Source organism: Drosophila kikkawai, chromosome 3R (assembly GCF_030179895.1).
Source record: "Drosophila kikkawai strain 14028-0561.14 chromosome 3R, DkikHiC1v2, whole genome shotgun sequence".
Classification (NCBI taxonomy): Eukaryota; Metazoa; Arthropoda; class Insecta; order Diptera; family Drosophilidae; genus Drosophila; species Drosophila kikkawai.
In genome coordinates, this window is record NC_091731.1 from 26670058 (window position 1) to 26691308 (window position 21251).

General features: G+C 49.4%; 5 protein-coding genes and 1 long non-coding RNA gene across 6 annotated transcripts in view; 2 read left to right on the forward strand and 4 right to left on the reverse strand.

The window, feature by feature from the left end:
• Positions 1–505: 505 nt before the first annotated feature.
• obe (activating signal cointegrator 1 complex subunit obelus) lies at positions 506–7667 on the reverse strand. The gene is made up of 6 exons (XM_017175988.3): positions 7473–7667; positions 5723–7410; positions 4697–5672; positions 4236–4644; positions 1284–4172; positions 506–1227 (listed from the first exon to the last, which is right to left on the reverse strand). The coding sequence occupies exons 1-6, from the start codon at positions 7607–7609 to the stop codon at positions 763–765; spliced, it is 6564 nt and encodes a 2187-aa protein (XP_017031477.1). The 5' UTR covers positions 7610–7667; the 3' UTR covers positions 506–762.
• A 727-nt stretch (positions 7668–8394) lies between these two features.
• Trissin (trissin) lies at positions 8395–9087 on the forward strand. The gene is made up of 3 exons (XM_017175990.3): positions 8395–8519; positions 8596–8689; positions 8757–9087. The coding sequence occupies exons 1-3, from the start codon at positions 8468–8470 to the stop codon at positions 8935–8937; spliced, it is 327 nt and encodes a 108-aa protein (XP_017031479.1). The 5' UTR covers positions 8395–8467; the 3' UTR covers positions 8938–9087.
• Positions 9088–9120: 33 nt separating this feature from the next.
• Rh6 (Rhodopsin 6) lies at positions 9121–11026 on the reverse strand. Its single transcript, XM_017175989.3, has 3 exons — positions 10171–11026; positions 9830–10110; positions 9121–9408 (listed from the first exon to the last, which is right to left on the reverse strand). Exons 1-3 carry the CDS (start codon positions 10876–10878, stop codon positions 9288–9290), a joined length of 1110 nt encoding a protein of 369 aa, XP_017031478.1. The 5' UTR covers positions 10879–11026; the 3' UTR covers positions 9121–9287.
• Positions 11027–11316: 290 nt separating this feature from the next.
• Positions 11317–12151, reverse strand: B9d1 (B9 domain-containing protein 1). Its single transcript, XM_017176199.3, has 2 exons — positions 11755–12151; positions 11317–11700 (listed from the first exon to the last, which is right to left on the reverse strand). The coding sequence occupies exons 1-2, from the start codon at positions 12149–12151 to the stop codon at positions 11363–11365; spliced, it is 735 nt and encodes a 244-aa protein (XP_017031688.1). The 3' UTR covers positions 11317–11362.
• A 6511-nt stretch (positions 12152–18662) lies between these two features.
• AdamTS-A (ADAM metallopeptidase with thrombospondin type 1 motif A) overlaps positions 18663–21251 on the forward strand; it is a 35987-nt gene continuing 33398 nt past the window's right edge. The window contains exon 1 of the mRNA XM_017176196.3: positions 18663–19940. Within this exon, the coding sequence (XP_017031685.1) occupies positions 19572–19940 (369 nt within the window). The 5' untranslated portion in view covers positions 18663–19571. The remainder of the gene's footprint in view (positions 19941–21251) is intronic.
• On the reverse strand, positions 19239–20999 carry LOC138928941 (uncharacterized). The gene is made up of 2 exons (XR_011445349.1): positions 20201–20999; positions 19239–20130 (listed from the first exon to the last, which is right to left on the reverse strand). It is a non-coding gene; the product is annotated as an uncharacterized lncRNA (long non-coding RNA).

Below are 21251 nucleotides of genomic sequence, written 5' to 3' on the forward strand. Positions count from 1 at the left end.
TCCTTCACTGCGTTGCAAACTTCTGACTGAAATTATAATACCCTGCAAGGGTATAAAAATAATAACGATTTTTTTATCAGATTGCTATGATAACACAGTTTTAACGTTTTTATAGATAAACCCTTCAACATAATGGCGACATCTGGTGGGGAAACTAAGCAAACATGTATTAATTTTTTTTACACTGTGTACATGTAGATAAAATAACTGTTATACAAGTTATAATTTTGAAAATAAAACTCATAAATTAAGAGTTATTTTCTTTTATATAGAAAAAATTGAATGTAATGCTTATTATTCAACTTTACCTGTTAATTTTAATTTTTAAAAAATAATTTGAAATTTAATTTTATTCTCAAATTTTAAATCCTTCAAAAATTATGGTATACGTACATTTTTCAACTTTCCAGATCAATTTTTTGGTAGTAAATCGATCCCTGATCTATAGTCAAAGTTCGAGTTTAAGCAAAAAATATTGTTTAGTTAAATTAGGGACACAAAATAATTATTTTCACGTAATAAAAATGTTTATTCATCGGTTTTTATGTATGCATGTATGCCTGTTCAACGGGGTTGGTTAACAAAGGGCTTCGTGTCGAAGTTACTAATGGTAGAAATGTTAAACATATCTTGAAGGATCACACATTAAATACGCAAGTTGTGCCGAGGGAATCACTATCCCACTGATCGATTACTATTTGAACATCCATTTCCTAATAGCTAAGCCTCAAGTCTACAGAATGCTACGATATTCGTCTAGGATTAGACTTCCTTCGTCTCGATAATCTCGAACTGCAGGTTGTACTGCTGATCGAAGCCGATCAGGCAATCAGACATCAGATACAGCGTGAGCTGCAGGCGTCCACGCCGCGGTGTGGCCTGGAAGGAGATGCGATTGGAGGAGCGCTGGCCCCGAACGGTGACCCGCTTCATGGCGAACAGCTCGTCGTTGGCCTGGGAGCCCAGGGTCAGGAACCAGGCCTCGTTCTTGGGCTTTGGATACTTGGGACAGTGCACCGTGTAGCCCCGCCCGCCAGCTCGCTTCTGTGCTTGGGCATTGAGTCGCTGCATGTCCACAGCCAGGACGTAGTCCTCGTTGGCATGCAGGGGCATCCAGTAGCCCTTGGTGTCGGCGGCAAGTGAGAGCGGCCGCTTGGCGTACTCCTCCTCCAAGTAGCGCCCTTCCACTGAGATTTGCAGGGCAATCTCGGGCATGTCTTGAATGACCTGCAAATACACAGAATACAGAATCCAGAATACCTTTGGAGCCTCCTAGTGCTTACCTTGTACATCTGCTCGATCTCCTGCTCCTCGAAGGCATCCCTCAGAGGCCTAGCCAGCACCTCGTACTCCCTGCTGCACAGCTCCCTCAGCACGGGCAGCGTCAAGTAGTCGTGATCGTCGTGCGGTATGTCCAGGAACACATCGAGATTGTCCTCGTTTACACCTGGCAGTGTTAGGAATTCGCTGGCGTCGAACCAGCGTGCCTGAATCACGCACTGCATCAGCTGCTGCACAACCAAAGTGGTCGACAGCCAGCCCCGTTCCGCCGTGTAGTCCACCATAGCCTGCATCACGCGCGTGGCGTTGTCCAGGGCCGACTTGGTGTCCGTCAGGTAATCCGAGTTGGGCAACGACTGTCGGGAGAAGTGAGCCTGGAGGAGAAGGAATGTCTTGGTGTACGGCGAGTCCCAGGAGGCGGACGGGGGCCTGTAGCGACTCGTGTCGGCCATCTGCTCGTTGTACTTGTCTTCGTTGTGCCGAACTGGTTGCTGGTCGAATTCGTAGGAATCGGCGATGGCCAGGAGAACCTCCTTGGTGCCCATGCCTGACTGCAGATCCTCCAGGAAGTGCTTCATTGTGCGGTACGACAGGTAGTAGTAGGAACTGATGCGTCCCAAGAAGGTCGGCACCAGGCATCCGTCGCGCTCCACCAAGCAGGCGGCTCCAGAGAGTTCGTAGATCACGCGGTCCACCAGATTGGACATGAATGCATTCACATTCTCCGGCTCGACACCCTGCAGCTGGTAGTACGAGGGATTCCTAAGGAGACGCCTGAAGAAGTACGTCCATGTGAGGTAGTCCAGGGCCGCCTGCTTGGTCTGAACCGTTCCAGCCACGATCTCGGCGTTAATGTGCTCCGGCAAAACGCCCAGCAGGCTGGACTCCACTGGGAACGGGTCGTACAGGAACTTCTTGTAGAAGTTCTTCTTTTCGTCGTGCACCAGAACGACGGCCACTCCCTCGTTGTCAAACTGCGGCCGTCCAGCCCGGCCCATCATCTGCAGCACGTCCGTAATGGGCATATCCACGTACTTCTTCACCTTGCCATCGAAGTACTCGGTGCCCTTGATCACCACCAGGTGGGCGGGCAGGTTAACGCCCCATGCCAGCGTGGCGGTGGCCACCAGCACCTGGATCTTCCGGTTGAGGAAGAGCTCCTCCACGCACTTGCGATCCTGCTCCTGCAGACCGGCGTGATGCAGTCCAATGCCAAAGGCCAGGCAGAACTTCAGGTTCTGGTCGCGAATGTTCTGCAGGATCAGCTCCATCTCGCGCTCGGCGATGTGCAGGAACTGCTTGGGATTGGAATCGCCGGCCACAAAGGTGATCAGGTCCAGGGCTGTGAGGCGAGTCTGGCGACGCGAGGAGACAAACACGATGGTTGGCTCGCAGGGGGAGTAGGTTCGGATGGCCTGGAACGTGGGTCGGTTCATGGTGGCCATACGCGGGCAGTAGTGTTTGCCGGGGAACCCGTTGATGTGCACCTGCAGCGGTACCGGGCGCACTGAGGGCTTGAAGTTGTACAGACCCATCTTGGTGATGCCCAGCCAGTTGGCCAGATCCTGGGCATTTGCCAGGGCAGTGGAAAGTCCCACGATGCGGATGGCCCGGCCCGTGTGCGAGCGGATGAAGTTTGTGCGCGAGACAATCACCTCGATGACCGGACCTCGATCCTCGCCCAGCAGGTGGATCTCGTCGATGACTATGAGGGAGACGTGCTGCACGTACTCGCGCGTTTGCCAAGAGCGACTGATGCCATCCCACTTCTCCGGCGTGGTCACAATCAACTGGGACTCACGTATGGCCTGGATGTCGGGCGTGACATCGCCCGTGAGCTCAACCACCTTGAGTCCCAGGGCGGACCGCTGGAAGCGCTGCTCCCAGTCCGATATCCGCTCCTTCACCAGCGCCTTGAGCGGCGCTATGTACACCACCTTGCACTTGGGGTTCTGGTTGAGGGCCCGGAAAATGGCTATTTCGGCCACGATGGTCTTGCCACTGCCAGTGGGCGCTCCCAGGAGCACGTTGTTGTCCGTGTGGTAGAGGCAGTGGAATATCTGCGTCTGGATGGGGTTGAAGTGGGTGAAGCTGTACATGGACTCGTAGAGGACGTTCTTCAGGCAGCTGACCGGCAGCGGGCGCAGGGGCAGCAGCTCCGTCAGCGGCGGATGGTGCTCCGGCAGCACCAGATGTTGGAAGGACAATGGAATGCAGGTGGTGCTGCCCAGCCAGCTGTCGCTGCTCACACGGATGTAATACTGCGGCGGCAGGGGCTCCTTCAGCGGAATGGTCATCACCAGTTGTTGCGACTGGCCACTGAACACCGTCTTGCGGGTCACCTGGAACAGCTCCGAGTGGTATATGTAGTTGGACTCTGGATCCTCGATCCACAGCCAGAAGCTCTGGCACGTCTTTCCGTGCACACGATCGTTCCACGTGAAGCTGGGCCAGATGTCCACCTTGATGCGCAGTACGGTTCGCGTGATTGGCTGCAGACTCGCCTCCACCTCCAGCATGGGCAGCTCCTGGGCAGAGCGGATCACCAGCTCGGCATAGCGATCGCTGCGCAGCCACTCCTTCAGCTCGCGCTGCTCCATGTCCCTCAGCCGGTAGACACTGAGGCCGCGTCGCTCTAGCTTCTCAATGGTCTCGGCATTGATGGCGGGAAACTGGCGCAGGTCGCTGTCCAGATCCCACTGCCGCCGCTCGAACATCTTGCAGAGCTGCAGCATGCGTCCCGATAAAACGGCATTGTTCTGACGCAGGACAATGGAGAACAGAGCTCGCGCGATGCGTCCGATATTGGTGGTGATGTAGGACATGTCGGAGCTGAGCGAGAAGGACTTGACGTAGCCATTGGAAAGGTATGTTTGAATAAGGATGTTAACCTGGCCAGAAAAATATATTTTTGTGTTAAGTAAAAGTGGAAAAATGTGGGTAAGACAGCTTACCTTTCCGCAGATATTCTCACTGCCCCCGAATGGCTTTATCTTGCAGTAGTAGCTCCTCAGATCGTCCAGTTCCTCCATCTCATCGTCGCGCACCTTGAGCTGCTGGAACTCCTGGGCCTGCGAAATCATGGCCAAGATCTCCGCCTCGTTCATAAAGGGCTTCATCAGCTCGTTAAAGGTCTCCACTGTGTCGTATTTGATGTAGAAATGCGAGGCCGTCCTTCCCAGGTCAGTGATATTCATGTCCATGGTGCGCTGGTTGAAGCGCATCATCCGGGCCTTGTCCAGACTCATCGAGGCATTCATAATGAGGGCTCGCCGGCGTGCCTCCAGCGTGGGATCCTTCTGCAGCTCCGCATATTCGATGCCGTAGACATGGGGATTGATGCGCATCCGAACAAAGAGGTATCTGTAAGGGGAACCGTAATCCACTGGAAATTCTTCGCATGCAAGCGACTTACGTGTAACTCAGCCACTCGATGGCTTCCTCCACATTCGAAATGGTGCCCAGACCAATCTCCGCATTGAGATTGTCCGCCAGACACTGCACAAAGTTGGATTCGATGGGGAATTGGTTGGTGAGCAGCGACAAGTAGTGGTTCAGCTTGTCGTAGCTGGTGATGATGGTGCCTACGCCGCTCTTGTCGAACTGGGGGCGACCGGCGCGTCCGAAGATCTGGAGCACATCCAGAATGCCCAGGTCCACGAAGCTGCCGTGCTTGGCATCGTAGATATCCGTTCCCCGGATTATGACAGCGTGGGCCGGCAGATTGACACCCCAGGCCAGGGTGGCCGTGCACACCAGCACCGAGATGTGACCCTCAACGAAATACTTCTCTACCATTTGTCGGTCCGCCCGCAGCATGCCCGCATGGTGCATGGCCAGGCCGCAGGAGAAGAGGTCCACCAGCTGCTTGTTTCGGCTCTTCTGCACCGAACGATTGGCCAAGCCAAAGGCATTCGAGTCCTTGGGCAGGAACACGGCACTGGTGCCGTTCTGCTGGGCCAGTTCACGGATCACGTTGGCCGTTCTCACGGTGGCATTGCGGGCATGGACAAAGACCATCACCTGGTGACCCTGCTGCACCATCTCCAAGCACTTCTGGTAGCAGCACTGGTCCATGTCGGCGATCTGCTGCAGCGGCTTCACGGACTTTATGCCCACGAAGTTGGTGTCCAGCGGAACGGGCCGAAATCGGGAGTCGAAGTAAAACAGACCCTTCATGGGATTCACCCGCAGGAAGTGGGCCACATCGATGTAGTTGGGCAGAGTGGCAGACAAGCCCACAATGCGAATCATCGACTGCGAGGACTCCACAAGGCGGAGGGTGCGCGCCACCAGTGCCTCCACCACGGGACCTCGTTCGCCGTGCAGCAGATGCACTTCGTCAATGATGAGTAGCTTCACCAGACTAATCAGGGCTACGTCGCCGCTGCCTGCAAAGGAACTGGATGAGCAATAACTTGCGACTTTCTGGTTAGCTTACCCTTTCTCGTGACCACATCCCACTTCTCCGGCGTGGTGACCAGTATCTGGGTGGCCGCCATTTCCGCCTTGGTCAGCTGCATGTCGCCCGTGAGTTCCCTGACCGCGATCTGCAAAGATTTCAGACGCTTGGAGAAGTTCTCCACCATCTCGGCGGCCAGGGCCTTCATGGGGGCAATGTAGACGATCTTGAACTCGTCCCGATTGATGATTCCCTGCTCCAGGTGACAGCGGATCGTGTGCACAATGGTCAGCATGGCCACGTTCGTCTTGCCGGCACCCGTTGGCGCGCAGACCAGCATGTTTTCGTTGCTGTGGTACGCCACCGGATAGACCACGGATTGGATGCGGTTCAGCTCCTTGCAGTTGGCGAAGGCCAGCCTGCCAACGTCGTCCAGCTCTTCGATTTGGATGCGCTTGTTGCCCACCGTGAGGGGTGGCGGCTCACTGGCCGGGATCTTCACCTCCTCCCACTGCTTGTTGTCCACGCGCTGGGCATTGTCCGGCAGGGTTATCCGGCTGCCTCCAATGAAGCCGGCGTGCTGCTTCGCCGTCAGCTGGCTGTCGAACACGTAGGGATAGTGAATGGGCTGGTTGTATGCCGCCTGCTTGGCGTCCGCCTTGGCTGCCTTGGTGCTGAGCAGCAGTGGCTCCCGCTGGGCGGCCTCCAGAAGTCTTCGTTGGTGCTGCATGCGCAGCTGCTGCACAGATACGGCCACCGCACATCCCGGATCGTCCTGATCCTCCTCGTCCTTGATGCTGCGCATGATGCGGTGCAGCTTTTTCTCCTCCCGCCGCTGCATCTTGCCCAACTGCTTCTCCTGGGCCGACTGCACCACCACGGCGCTGGCCACCGTGGGCCGTCGCTCCGCAGCTGCACCACCGGCCGCCGCCTTGCTGCGCTTCTGCTTCACTTCCTTGACACGACGGGATCGGGTGGCGAACTGGTCCAGCTGCCGGGCAATCTTGTCCCGCTCCTGGAGCAGCTGTCCCACCAGCTCGAAGTGATCGAATCCGAGCAGCTCCATCAGCTCGTTCTGCAACTCCTCGCTGCTGCGCTTGGAGCCGAGCATGTCTCCCACGCGATTCAGCAGGTGTTCGTCGTCCAGCTTCTCGGCGATTCCGAGAAGACTCTGGAGCTCCGTGCTCAGCTTGCTGGTCTCGGCGTCCAGGCGCTTTGTGGCCGCCGCCTCACACTTGGCCTTGTACCGCATGGAGAACTTCTTGACCGTGCGATTCTTGAGCAGGGAGTCCGGAGCCATGTCCGTCAGCAGGCTGATGTCCATCCACTCTGCCGGCCGGCACTTGACGTGGACGTGGGCCCCCCACAGGGGACCGACGCCGGGCGCCTTGCGTTGTGCCTGCTGCCAGCGCTTTAGCTGCGCCCTCTCGTTCTCCTCCAGGGCATCGCCGATGGCCAGAACGCAGTCGTGGATCTGGGTCTGCTTGCGGTCAAAGGTGTTGCCGAACATGCCGTGCAGCCGGTTGCTGGTGGCCACCAGGAGCACCCGCTGCTCGAGCAGCAGCCAGAACAGGTAGAGGGCGGCGTGCTCCACCACCTGTGGCTGCTCCTCGTAGCCCATGCATTCCTGCACGAGGTTTCGCAGCTTCTGCAGCTGGACCTTGGCGGCCGGCTGCTTCCCCGCCGGCATCTGGGCCAGCAGCTTGGCTATGGTCTGCTCCTCCTTGCTGCAAGGGGATTTGTATTTGATTTTAAGTGGAATTTCAGTTATGGTGAAATCACAACTTACTCATGGGAGTTTGTTGTCGTGGACGCCGCGGCGGTGGTTTTGGCTTGCCGGAGGACGCTGAAACGGCGGCTTCGCGCCTCCAGCTCCGTCTTGGCGCGCAGGGAGGCACTTAGTCGTGGAGGCTCCCACATTATCATTTAATATTAATATTATTATTATTATCACTAATTTCGGCCGATTGCAGTATGGCCAGATAAAAATATGGCACTATCCTTAAAAAAGTTTAAACATTTTCGCGTTCGCGGATTCTGGGCACACTAAAACTCATGATTCTGGCAACATTGCCGGCCAGTGCTGCCAGGCCTCACAAAGCGATACGTTTGCGGTATGGCCAGACCATCAGAAATACGTTCTCCAATATCGTAAGAATTTGAAAAGTTCGTTATAAATATTATTTCTACTTTATAGCAGGATTAATAGAGTAAACTGATGTTTTAAATACGAACGTTCTATAATAAACTTCTTTCTCTGTAGAATGTGTCTGATTATACCGTTAATGTAATGTAATGTGTAAAATATGCCAGTTCTCCCTTAGGTAAATATAGTAATTATTTGAAATACAGCTTGAGTGACTTCTTCCATGAACCTCTCCTAATTTATTTAACCCTTTTATATGCAAAACTTGTCAGTATCTCGATTAAGAACTTTTACGGCCTGCGTCCAGCTGCTGTGATTCGCCCCCCGCCCCATGTCGCAACCCCAAAATAACCCCATAAACTTGTTGCGCAAGCTGCAATTGTCTGCGTTACTTATTATGCAGCACATGTCGAGTGGTCCTCTGGTTATCCATCCGCCGCATGCTTCATTGAGCACTTTGAATGGACCTAAGTCCGGAGTGTGAGAGTCCAGCCTGTTGCTCCTGTCCAAGGAGCGTATATAAGCCCGTCGACCGTCTTGTCGGTCCTTTCAGATGCGGATTCTGTAGGATACTGGACGGGCCACGACGAGTCAAGGATCTTATGAGTTGCACAAACACTTGAGCAGCACGCCGACCAATGACCAAGAACACGATGCATTGGCTGGCTCACCTCCAGATCATCATGCTATGTGAGTGGCTTCTGGAAGCTTATTTGAGGAGTGGCAACAGTAGTTAGTTAATCTCTTTCCCCTATTCCTCCTACAGGCATGTGGTTGGTGTGCCTTTCCAGCTCCAACGCCATCAAGTGCGACACCTGTGGCAAGGAGTGTGCCAGCGCCTGCGGCACCAAGCACTTTCGGTGAGTGTTCAGGCTTAGTGAAGAGTCCTTAAAATCACCCGACCCTGATTATTTCCACTTCACCCAGGACCTGCTGCTTCAACTACCTTCGCAAACGCAGTGATCCGGATGCACTGCGTCAGAGCTCGGACCGCAGGCTCATCGACTTTATTCTGCTGCAAGGACGCGCACTCTTCACCCAGGAGTTGCGCGAAAGACGCAACAATGACACCCTGATAGACCTCGGTTTGCAGACCTACTACGGCTGAGAACTCCTACGATCCCTCGAAACTGATACCGAAAAGGACACTGACCTCGCACTACTACTCCTCTGATCCCCTGGCTTTGGCAAAAGCTTGAAATGTTTGAAATGTTAGTTGGTTTTTTTTAATAAAGGCGCAAACTTTGTCGAGAACTATATAAAGACTCCACTCAAAGAATAACACACTTCATTTTGATTTTGTATCAATTGCAGTTGTATTTTCACAGTATTTTTTTTACATTTTTTAATTGCCATCTTTTTTTGGGTTTTCGTTGAGGTGTCCTTGCAAAATAGTTGAGTCTGTGTAGATCTAGAGCCGTCAGTTCCTCACGTCTGCAGTCGTCGTCTCTGATCCGCTTAGGCCTGCGACTCGCTGATCTCCGCCGTAGCCTGAGTTCTCGAGTCCGAGGCGAAGTCGTCCTTGCCACATGCCAGGCAGGGCATCTTCTCCCTGAGCACCTGCTTGTACTTGGGATGGCTGTGGAAAAAAGGATTTTATATGGTATGAATTCATAATGGCCACCAATATTTCCGCATGAGAACAGATAATTCGTCATTTTCTCACAAAATCTGTAATTTGAGAGCGTTAAAGTAATCTGGGGCGAATTCTCCCAAATTCCTTATGTCTGTCATCATGCATTTCGTGACAATAAGCCAATTTAAAACACAGATTTTGTGTATTAGTAATAAAAAATGAGGGCTTCTGGAGTGTCACATAAGTTCCCCACGAGCGGCTGCAGAGTCAAATGAATTTCCAGAGATATGAATATCTTGAAAGCCCAAAAGAGGAGTCACCGAGTTTCTAGAGAGTTCCGCGAAGTTGGAACAGACTTTCTCATAGGTTTCTTGAGGAGATCAAGTAATGGTAAAGGTATAGATAATTCTGGTAAAACACCTACCTCAAGCCGTACACAATGGGGTTGCACACCGCATTGGCCTTGGCGAACACGGAGCCGCAGATGGTGCTGAGCGGACTCAGGTGCATGGACTCGAAGATTCCCGCATAGTTGATGATGGTGTACGGGGTCCAGGCGAAGAACCAGAGCGATATGGTGGTTAGGGCCACCTTGGCCAGCTTGATCTCAATGGCCTTGCTCTTGTCAGCCTCGCTGTTGCGCAGCGAAGCCACGTTCATCTTCTTGGCCTGCTCCCGCATGGCCTTCTCGTGGGCAGCCACCGCCTGAAAGATAGAAGGAATGATCCTTGTAAGTCTTGCTCTAATAGAGTCCAATATGCTCACCTTCATGATGTGCCAGTAGGAAAAGATGATGGTCAGCAGCGGCGTAAGGTAGACCCACAGCGAGTAGACAATGATGTAGGACCGGTTCCACCAGTCCTTGGCGAAGTAATCGGTGCCGCAGGCGGTCATGTTGCCCTCGGGCACATAGCGATTCCAGCCGAAGAGCGGCATAAGGGCCCAGGCGCCGCAGATGATCCAGACGACCAGGAGTCGCAGGACTGCCGCAGTGGCTGTCAGTGGCTTCCTGGCCATTCCCTTGACGATCACGCAGTAGCGATCGTAGGCGATCAGGGTCATAGACCAGATCGAGACGCAGCCAAAGAGCGAGCCGAACATGCCATAAAGTTCGCACAGGAAGGGACCCATGATCCAGGTGCCATAGAAGCCGTTCAGAACCACGGGCGGGAACATAGTGAACATCATCATGAAGTCGGAGAAGGCCAGGTTCACCACGAACATGTTGGAGGGAGTGCGCAGTCCCTTCGACGAGGTGAAGATGTACATCACGATGAAGTTACCCGTAAGCGACATGGTGCCGAGAATGGCGATAACAAAGCCAATGATGCCGAACCACATGGGCTCCAGCGGAGGCCACTGGTACCAGTAGGGATCCACCATGTGCATGATTTCGGCGGGCACACTCTCCGCCAGACTGAGATTGCTCCCATCGCGCATATAGGCGTAACTGGGGGGATTCAGGCTGATCATGGCTGCTGCTGTGGTGCTTCGGTGGTGGCTTCGTCTGATCTCGGATGGCTACTCTGCTGGGGCCACTACTCGCTGTCCATAGCAGGACGGCTGACACTGACTCTCGTGGCGCGGACTCGGCGCTAATGCCTGCGGCGGAACCCTGGCCAGGTCTTTATACCTATGGCCACTTGTGTCCAGCCCGTCTTAGACTAATTGCCCTAATCCAATTAGCGGCCACTTGGCCAATCCCAAGTAAGTTACTGACTAGAATTGGGTTTTCGATTGCCGCAAATTTGCTGCGTCGGATTACAAGCAGTGCGCGTCATTTCCGAGCCGTCTAAGCCGCCGAAGGGCCACCATGGACAAGGTCAAGTTTGAGGCAGCCACTCAACACAGGCCCATCTGTTCCTCCTCCTCCTACTACTCCGTCTTGCGCCAGCCAATTAGATTAAGACAAACGCTTTTCAAATTCACGTTTTATTGACACACACATAAGGCCCCTTCAGGCATGCCAATGGTAGCCCAGCTTGCGGGCTCCTCTCATCACCGAGGATAGCTGGAAGTCCAGGCTGCCGTAGGACTCCATGGCCAGGCCCTTGCACTTGAGGTTGTCCAGCAGCACCTTCGGATCCTTCAGCTCCGGTTCACGGCGCAGCAGCCAGCTGGTCACATCTGCAATCATATTGGGGCACTTGGGCATGAGTATGGGGGTCTGCAGCTGCTCCATTTGCTCAGCCGGTCGACGGCTACCAAACACCGGAAGGTGGATGTGGGCGTAGCCCAGCAATCTTTCGCGCCCCAGGCCACTGCGCCCGAAGACGCTGACGAGGATTTGGGGCCCTGAAAGAATAGTAGTTAGGTTATGCCTAGTTAATTCCACCTTTTGTTACCCACAGCCATAGGGACTGGTGCTCCTGTAGGTCACCTCGATGGGCATGTTGAAGACAATCGGCTCGTTGAAGTGGCCGCTCTTATTGGTGGCCAGTTGGGTGAGTCCGTGCTGGGGCCCGGAGGCCAGCTGCCAGTCGGGACCCGCTATCAATTCGTAGCGCAGGAAGACGAACTCCTTGTCGGGACCCAGTGGAAATGTGGCGGACACTATCTGTCCCGTGATACTCAAACTAAAGTAACTGGCAGTGGCTTTTGCCTCCATGGGCTTTGAATTGCTCTCTTTGGCACTCTGGGATTTCTTCTTTTTGGAGTTCTTTTTTGGCTTTTGTTTACGTTTTTCATGCGGCGGACTGGTGTCCATGTTGCCAGGGAGACTGATGCCCTCGCTCCACACGCTCATGGTGGTGGTTTTTTACTCTAAATGGGATGGGGGTGTCTTTCCACTATAAGGTAGAATATTTTCCACCTGTCACTGGTTGAGTGTTGGAAAAGCTTTTGGCATGTCAATAACTCACTAGGAAATCGAAATTTAAAGAAGAATAATCGAAATTATAAGGTATTTCTGTTTTGCCATATTTTTAGCTTGTAAGGGCTTTATCCACACGCTAATAATTTCCATATTAAATAACACCGCACCAAAAGCAGTCATCGAACCACAAATTTATTGACTATTTGGCAGTTTTAAGTTGAAATTTCAAAGCAAATTGTTGGGCTAAATTATGTGAGGGCACTTTTTATAGTTATCTTTTTAAAAGAATTTTCCTTATTAATTTGCTTCTGGTATGTTTATGCTGATTGTTATGAGAAAGCTCAAGAGTACGTGGGAATACTTGAGGAAACTCGACGTTTATTGATTCTAAAGCTGGCTAGTATATGGCCTGTCCATATTTAATAACAGTTAAGATAAAGCCGTGCGAATAATTTCCATTTCTTGCTGATTTAATGAGTGAGCAGGAAATTACCAGTTAATAAATCACATTAATGATGCCTTTCGGTAAGTTGTTTAAGTATGTACTTGCAAGAATCAATTGCTTTATCTTGGGTATTTCTTGTTTGTAAAGTTAATTTACTTATTTTATTCACACATTTTGTCCAGCTTGGGCTTTCTGGTAATGTCGACGCCAATGTAATTCAATATCTTTAAAGTTACATGGACATTGCTCTGGTTCTGCTTTGCATATCGCTCTTGCACGGCTAATACGTGACAATTTACAAGATAATAATTCATGTTCTAGGCGTGTGCTGATTGTTCAAAAGGTCAATTAGGACTGACAGAGCAACGGAGCCAGGGAGCGGGTGTTCCAGCCTCCCGCCAGTCGTGTAATTAATTCTGTAATGGCCATTTAGCAATTTATAGCTGCCAACGCGGAATGCCTGTATAAATCATCGAGACAATTGCTGGCGCTACCGAAACGGGAAGTCGCGCCTCCGACCACCGATCGCCGATCTCCGGTACCGCTCCCTGCCTGAATGATGCATTATGCAACTGGCCAACTGGCCAAGTCTGGCCCAAGTCAGCATTTCCATGCTGCCGGCGTAATTAAAATGCACCGCAAATAATAATGCCAAGAGTTCAAGGCCTTCTCCTGGGTCGGCTCAAGAGTGCCAACCACGCAGGTGATCTTCACACCGCTTAAGAGCTTTGGCTTGTCATGGCAGCTGCAGTGCAGGCGGCTTAGAATGGCTCCAAGTGCCGAGGAGTGGAGCAGCAGCTGGTCCCAGCCAAATGTGTTGTGCTGCAATCGACGCCTCATCGAGAGATTACACTGGAAGAAGTGTAAAGGGAGTTCAGATATAATTTCAAAAGAAAAAGATTTTATTAAATGTTATTTTGGAGACAATTTTAGAAGATTAAAAATAATATTATATTTCTTCCTTTGCATTTTCACTTGAAACTAAAGCTTAGGCTTAGGCATACAGCAAAAACGCAGCGATCAGGCCATCAGAAATCCGAAATGCGACATCAGGCCATAACATATGCCGCAAGTCGTAAGCCATAAGCCGCTCAAGTCGGAGGTGCAATCGGAGAGAGTGCTGACGCCGCACAGAATCAGCATTATTTCGGCTCGGGTTGAGCATTATGGCATTATGCTAACTGGTCTCTGCGATTTCGACAAATTTTCGTTCGCTTCTAATACTGGATAATACCAGCAATACCCACCATACCCACACACAGGGCTTGGCGCTTTTAACGGCTGCATTCAATTACGTTTTCGGAATCAATGAACGGAGGAATTATTCAGAAAGAAATATACATTTCATTCTTTCATTTTTCATTGCTGCGCCCGGTTTCGGGTTGGCTTCTTATATAAAACCAATTCATATCCATTGAATGGCCTCCGGTAAGTGCGATTTTTCAATTGAAGAGTCGAGTCTTTGGCCAGTGGCATTACTGAAATTACAGAAAGCCGAGAGCCGTGTGTTGAACCGCATTGCGCAATGATACTTTCTGAGGGGGATTTAGGCCCGGAAAGGAACCATCTGCAGATGTCTAATATCTTTCTCCGGCTAGCCGCCAGTTCAAAGATCATCGAGATCATGGAGAAATGGATTTATGCATGCGTATGTACAGTAGTCGATCTTTATGATCTTGCCTTTCAGCGGGCACTCATCTTTTATGGCGGTAGAGCGGCGGTGCCGCCCATTGTACTTCTGCTACTTCTAAAATGTTTTTAATTTCATCTCGATTCAAGCATATTCCACATGATACCCATAAATATTCGCAAGCCTAGTGGATACGATTTGCGATTTGCATGCGCCATTCGGTCTCCATCTCAAGGAATAGAAAGACACTGAGCCCAATGAGTGCCACTTAGTTCCAGAATTTCAGCCCAAATTGGGTTAATAATTCTGTGAAACTGTAGAACAGAACCGTTGCCCAACACATGTTAAATTCTGAGCGAGATTAAATCCAAATTGGTCAAGGCGAAAGTTTAATTTCTTGGTCGGCATGAAGTAACATATTAGAATGTAAACAGTCCGAAAACATGAATTGTGTCTTCTTTTAGACGCTCTTTTTCCGCTGTGCATCTATATATAAACCACTATTAGTTTATATTTTGCGCGTTGCGTGGGCGTGGGCTAGTCTCAGGGTCAACGCACGTCGGCCAGCTCCCAGAGATCCCCAATCTCCACAGCCATCCCCGATTCCCATCTAGATCAGCATCACCATCACCATCGCCATCGCCATCTGTGTGCGCTGTCATAGAGGCTGCTGCTGGCTGCTGGCTGTATGCCGTAGTTGAATGGATGATATATGCCATACAGTTAAGTGAAATGTATCTTCGAGATACGCCAACTATGGGAGTAGAGCGAACGCCTCTTACGCATGTCTCTCGATCTCGATTCCGATTCCTATTCCTATTCCGATTCCTGCCGCTGATTGACAGCGCAAGTAATTGAGTTTGATTTTTGCGAATTTCCAGAATTCAGACATCACCATTCGATCCCGTCCCGCCTCGCCGCACTCCTCTTCGCTCGTGATGGGCCACGGAATTGGGGGGCTCTTTAAAAAAGGTTTGTGTTTAGTTAGCCCACATATTTGATTCGATTTGATTGAGCAGCTGTCAGGGGAACTTAAAAACCTGAGCTCTCAATAATTCCAGCTGTGGATCCGAATGGCCGAATGCCTGTCGCGGCCTTTCGCAAGCCTTCCATCATTCAATCAGGATCAATATTTATCAATCGAGTGTGTGGGTGACTGATTGGAACTATGCGAGCACCAAAGCCGCTGAGCCATTCACGCACCCAGAGCACACTCACCCCCACACTTGTATGTACTATATAGTATACACTATATAGTGTATGCGGACGGACGCAATTGACGAAGAGGCCTGCGCGTGTTGGACGCACGGACGGATAAACAGACTGTGGGTCTGACAGCGTTCGCTTTTGAAGATACACGAGAATCGATATGAGATCGATTCGCAGCCTAGGGCCCTTCACAGCCTCAACTGGCGATCGAAATTGCACATGCACATCTGAAAGCCATATTTATCCGTCTCCGACTCCAAGTCCAAATCTCTGGGTATCAAAAGGTGCTATTTTGACATTTACTGCTAAAAATTTACTACAACCCCGCGGCAGCGCGTGCTGCCAGCCGACGGCTGCCTAATGATCTAAATGCGTTAATTATTAAGATGATACAATGCGATGTGGATCTGGATCTGGAATAGATACCACACAGATACCATACAGATGGATAGACAGATAGATACATTGTGGTCAGCTTCAGTGGCTTCCGCCTCGCCTCGAGTGCGTTTGATCATTAGCATCTGAAAGGCAGCGGCGACTCTTTGAGCAATATCTCCTAATTCAGTCAATATGCCTCTCTTATGGATTAAAAAAGGATTTGCTAGACTTCATAATTAATTGGTAATTTACATTCGGACTTTCATAGCGCATCAATTATTTCGGAGGATGTGTTAGAGCATGGATGGGTCGGCCTCAGGAAAACCATGTTGGAATAGCCTGCTTGCCTCCACATTTTTATGGGTGTTTCGTAAGATTTTGTTATTTTGGCTGCTGTTTTATGCCACGAGTAGGCAGTTTGTTGTTGATTACAAAACAAGCGTTGCAGATAGCATAGTTGGTGCTTCAATGCAACGCCCCGTTGGGCCAGCGAGAGGAGCTCTTCCCGGAATCTCCGCCAGCTCTGCTGCTTTTCATTAGCTGGAGGAGGAGGAGGAGGAAGAAGCCTAGGGAACACCAACACTCGGTGCCGTCAAGCACATACATCATATTTTTGAGAATGCTTTTGAGTTTTTGTTTTATTGCTGCCGCCGACTGGCTGGAGGCTAGCGAAATGGATTTTTAATTTCCAACTATATTTTAATTTGGCAAACGCGCTCTCGTCTTTTAATTGATTAATTCTTATTGCTGCGTTTGATTAAGGAAAATATTTAGTATACAACAGGGTCAATTGCTACATATGGTAATTTGCCATAGAAGACATTTATGTGGAAGAGTTCTCGGCGCTCAAATAACGGAGCGAGCGCGGTTCGCAATTATTTTCGTCCACTGACGCGATCCGTAGATTGATCTTGACCCACATCGGCAGGAATCCAGCAGATGTCACATTTGTTGCTAGTATTTAAAGTTGGATAGATCAAACTCTGCAAGACTCTTGCACATCAATTTCTGTTTATACTTAGTCACTTTTAAGAAGCTAACCCGCCTTATCAGCTAGTACGTCACAGCTCGTGGAGAGAGTCATCTACCGTTCTTGGATCATAAATGATGTAACCATTTTCCACCGAATTGTGCTTAATAAGATAAACCCAGTGAAAGAAAGTCAATGTTGTGCTTTTATACCCTTGCAGGGTATTTCCTTTTAGTCAGAAAGTCTTTTCCGACCCTATAGACCATATATATTCCTTATCAGCATCAACATTACTACTGATTTGTTAACCTAATAAGAACTACAGCAGAAAAACTTTTCGAATTGAAATTAATGCAAACTTCAAGGATTTAATTTCTTGTTTTAAAGAATATTTTAAATAAATTCAAAAGAAAATCGTAAGCACAATATATATTCATACAAAAAATACACTTCAATTGTATATAAGATTCATTATTACTACTTGGGAGTCTGCAATCTGCTCCACTCGACCAAAAGCGAAAGTTGTTGCTATGTTAGGCTTCTCATATCTTAAGAAAAGATAAGTAGTCTAATGGTTTTTTATCTCTAAAGGTTGTATAACTAAGCAAAACACTTAATCCAAACTATACATGTGCGAAAACAGGGACCGAAAGACTTAGAATGACTTTTATAAAGTTATATTTAACTTAAGTTTTGATGTGGGGTGAATCTGGAGACATGCTTTAAAAATATTTATATAATTAAGTAAAAAAAATAACTTAGGGAAGCAAAAGTTTATATACCCTAACAGTACCCAAGTGTTTTTCGTTGAAAAAATAAAATATTTCATATTTACATATAAAACACACAAGTTTAGCCGATTTTTCCTGATCATAATACTATTTTCCCATATTCTCTTTATTTAAATTTAAATAGAATTAAAAATTGATTCCTGAAATTGTAGTAATTAAAATATTTTCATGTTTTTGCTTACGCTTTATGATTTAAAAAAAAAAAAACCAATTAAATAGATTTCCTATTAATTTTCAGATCGTTTCTATTTAATCAACTCAACTGATGATGCGGATAAATAGTATAAGTTCACTAATTATTTTACAAATAATGGAACTATACAGATTTTTTGTAAAGTTGTTGTTTAGACGTCTTTAGGTCAAGTCTGGGTATTTCTTATTAATTTTCAGATCGTTTATATTTCTAAATTGACTAAACTAATGATGCTGATCAATAATATACATACGTATGCAAGTTCACCAGGCTTAAAACATGCGACTAAAGTTATAATACCCCCTGTAAGGGTATAAGTTTTTTAGATTCTTATAGAAGCTTATTTGTACAATCTCATGGATTTTAAAGAAGCGGTAAGTGGTAACTGAAAAGCGAAAGAGCGAAAGTGTGAAATAACTTTTATCTTCAAGTTCTTTTAAGATTTCACATAACTTTTACTTGGCAGCTTTATAAACACGAATCTCGAATAACAAAAGATGGGCTCAGGCGTGTGGAAGCTAAGAGAGCACTCCGATCTTTTAAGCACCGCTTTGGGGCTTTGGGGCTTTGCCTCTTTCTCGCCGATCGCTCTCTGCACCGCTCTTTGCTCTCTCGGATCGGATCGGCTTGGAGTGGATGGAGCTACTTGGTGGATACGAGTGACTTGGGGCTGTGTGGACACGGGTTTCATTCTGCCTGGCGGCTCCTTACCCGGAGCCTTGCTCCCTGCGGCGAATAGCCTGCGCCATGTGCCCGTGCCCGAGTCCACACGGCACATCAGCTGGCGGCGAGAGAGCTTATGCTCTGCGCAGCGTTCCGCTTGGCGCGAGCTGCCGCTTCCAAGTGCCGATCGCCGAAAGGCGGCGGCAGTCCGCAGCGGGAACTCGAGCGAGCCGAACCGAACACCGCCAGATGTAGATACACGCCGTCTGACCCGAAGCACTTGGTCAGTCTCTATACATTCTCGTCTGTTTGTTTTCGCGCGCGGTAATTTGGCAATTTGGCCAGACATAAAATACGATTTCGATTCGCCTCCGATCCCGATCCCTGTCCCTGTCCCTTCCGATCCCGACTTGGAATCCACGCGGCGCGCTTCCTGTCCAGAATGGCCGCCGGTCTGCAGTAATGCCATCCGATCCGCGCGTTAACCTGACATGGCAAAACCTTCGTCGCCAGAAGCCAGCAAAAAGAACTAGAGCCACCGCGACAACTGTCACTGCCACTGCCAAAAAGAAAGCCGGCCCAGAATGCCAAAGGTGACCAAGTTAATGGTGCAGCTGGAAAGTGAATGCATTTAACCGCGATGTGCGAAGTGGCTTAGCATTGGCCCCACGAATTCTGTGATTCGGCAAAAAGATTCATCATGAGACCGGACAATCGCCGCCGCAGTAGTAAAGTAAAGTAAAGTAAAGTAGTTTATCTAAGCTAATCGCAGCATACATATGCCAGATGCCCTGATACCCCGACCAAACGAGCGTGTTTCATTTTTCGGCGGGTGCGGCGAACGGAACGAGACCGTCGCATTTCAATTAACAAAATAAGCAAAGCCAAAGAGCCAACGCACACAGCACGCAGAGTATATATGTATACGCCGCTATAAATATATATATATACGTATAAAGAGTGGGGATTGTGCTCCGATTTCGTGCGCATTTTTGCACGTGCCACAGCTGATTTGGTATTGGTATTGGTACTGCCATCGGACCTGGCATCTCGGGAGCTGGTGCTTGGAATCATGTCCAGGCCGGATGCCGGTTCTGTGGAAACTGCCGCCTCGGCGGCGGCCGACTTCCATCACCTGCTGGACCACGAATCAGCCACCGCCTCCGGACCGTACACCAGCGCTACACTCCGCTCCACAACTTCCTGTCACAGCAGCCGGACGAGCAGCACCACCGTCTGCGACTCGCCCGGAGCCGGCGGCGAGGATGGCGGCTACTTCGACGACGAGGAAATATCCCACGAGGAGTGTTGTCTGCGGGGAGCAACGGCTGTGGCGGACGACCTTGATGACCGCCTGCGGTACTCCTTCAAAGGACCGCCGCCGGAGCTCTACTCGCTGAAGAAGGACTTCATAAGCAAGGGCCCGCTGCTGGATAAACAGGTAGGTGGTCGCTGTCGGCCTAGGTCTCCTTCGGGCCCCTTCCTCGTCCGGCTCGCCCTCTGTGGCGTGATGTGGAGATAGAGGACTTCCAACGTTTGGTGGGCCAGCCAGTCTTTTGTTTTACGATATTTCATTTATTTTTTAAGGTTTTTTTATGCCTTTTCCTCTCTTTTTGTTTTATCGAAATCGGCTGGCGAAGCGAAAACCAAATTCAAGTTAATTTATTGCATTGATTCCACATCGATGTGTCGAGTTCTTGCCTTTCTTTTATAATTTCGGTTGATTTGTCGATATTTTGGTGTGCTCGTCTCGTTTTTGTAGCCACATTGTTTCAGTTTTTTATTCCCCTTCTCTGCCTCTATTTTCGATTTTGATTAAATACCGCAGGGACACAAAGAAAGCGGCGACGCGGTGGCCGTCGCATTTGAATTCACACGCTTCACTGCACAGCCCCGCCAACGGAAAGTCAAATTCGCAGCATAATCGACCTAAACGAGACGGCAAAACGATCTCGATGGCGTTCGATTTGTGAACGACCGATCCGCACAACGGCCAGGTCGAGACTGCAGTTGGCAGCCATCAAACACGTCCATTTGCACTTACACCGGTACACCGGTACACGGTTGTCGAAGGTACCTCGGATGGTTCGAGTTGGCGCAACTGAGTCACTGCATCCATTTGCGTCAAGAGGAGAGGCTGGGGCATGGGATCTCGGCACTGCTGATATGCGGGACATGTGTTTCCGCTATCCCTTATCGGCTGCTCTGCCGCAACACTTTTTCGCCGAAGTTGTTGCTGCATCCAACGCACACACGTCTGAAAGTCTAATAGATTTATCTCTCCTCTTATCTGCTGCCCAAGTAGACCCAGTCGAAAGTGGCAGTCTGATAACCCAAAACATAAAAGCGATCGAGATTTAAGCTGCTATTCAGATGGAAACGAGAAAGGTGTCCCCGACAGTAGAATACTCTATCTAAAAAAATGTAAAGAAACTGATTTTGGATTGGAAATCAATTGAATAGGTATCCAAAAGTATAAAAAATATTGTGGAGGTCTTTTGTTCCCTGTAATCTGTGATATTTTGTTTATTTTTAACACCCGATTTTGTTGTTTTTTAAGAGGAATTGTGATATTTTTCCATAATATTAGAACTGAAGAGCCATATTTATAAAATATTCAATAAGATGTATGAGATGTATTCCTTTGAAACAGCGATCAAGGGTTGATCCAGGGTGCCACAGAAAATGTTTTAGATTTAAAATCAATTAAAAAGGCGTCTCAAAGTATGCTTTAAAATATTTGTGGTTGCTT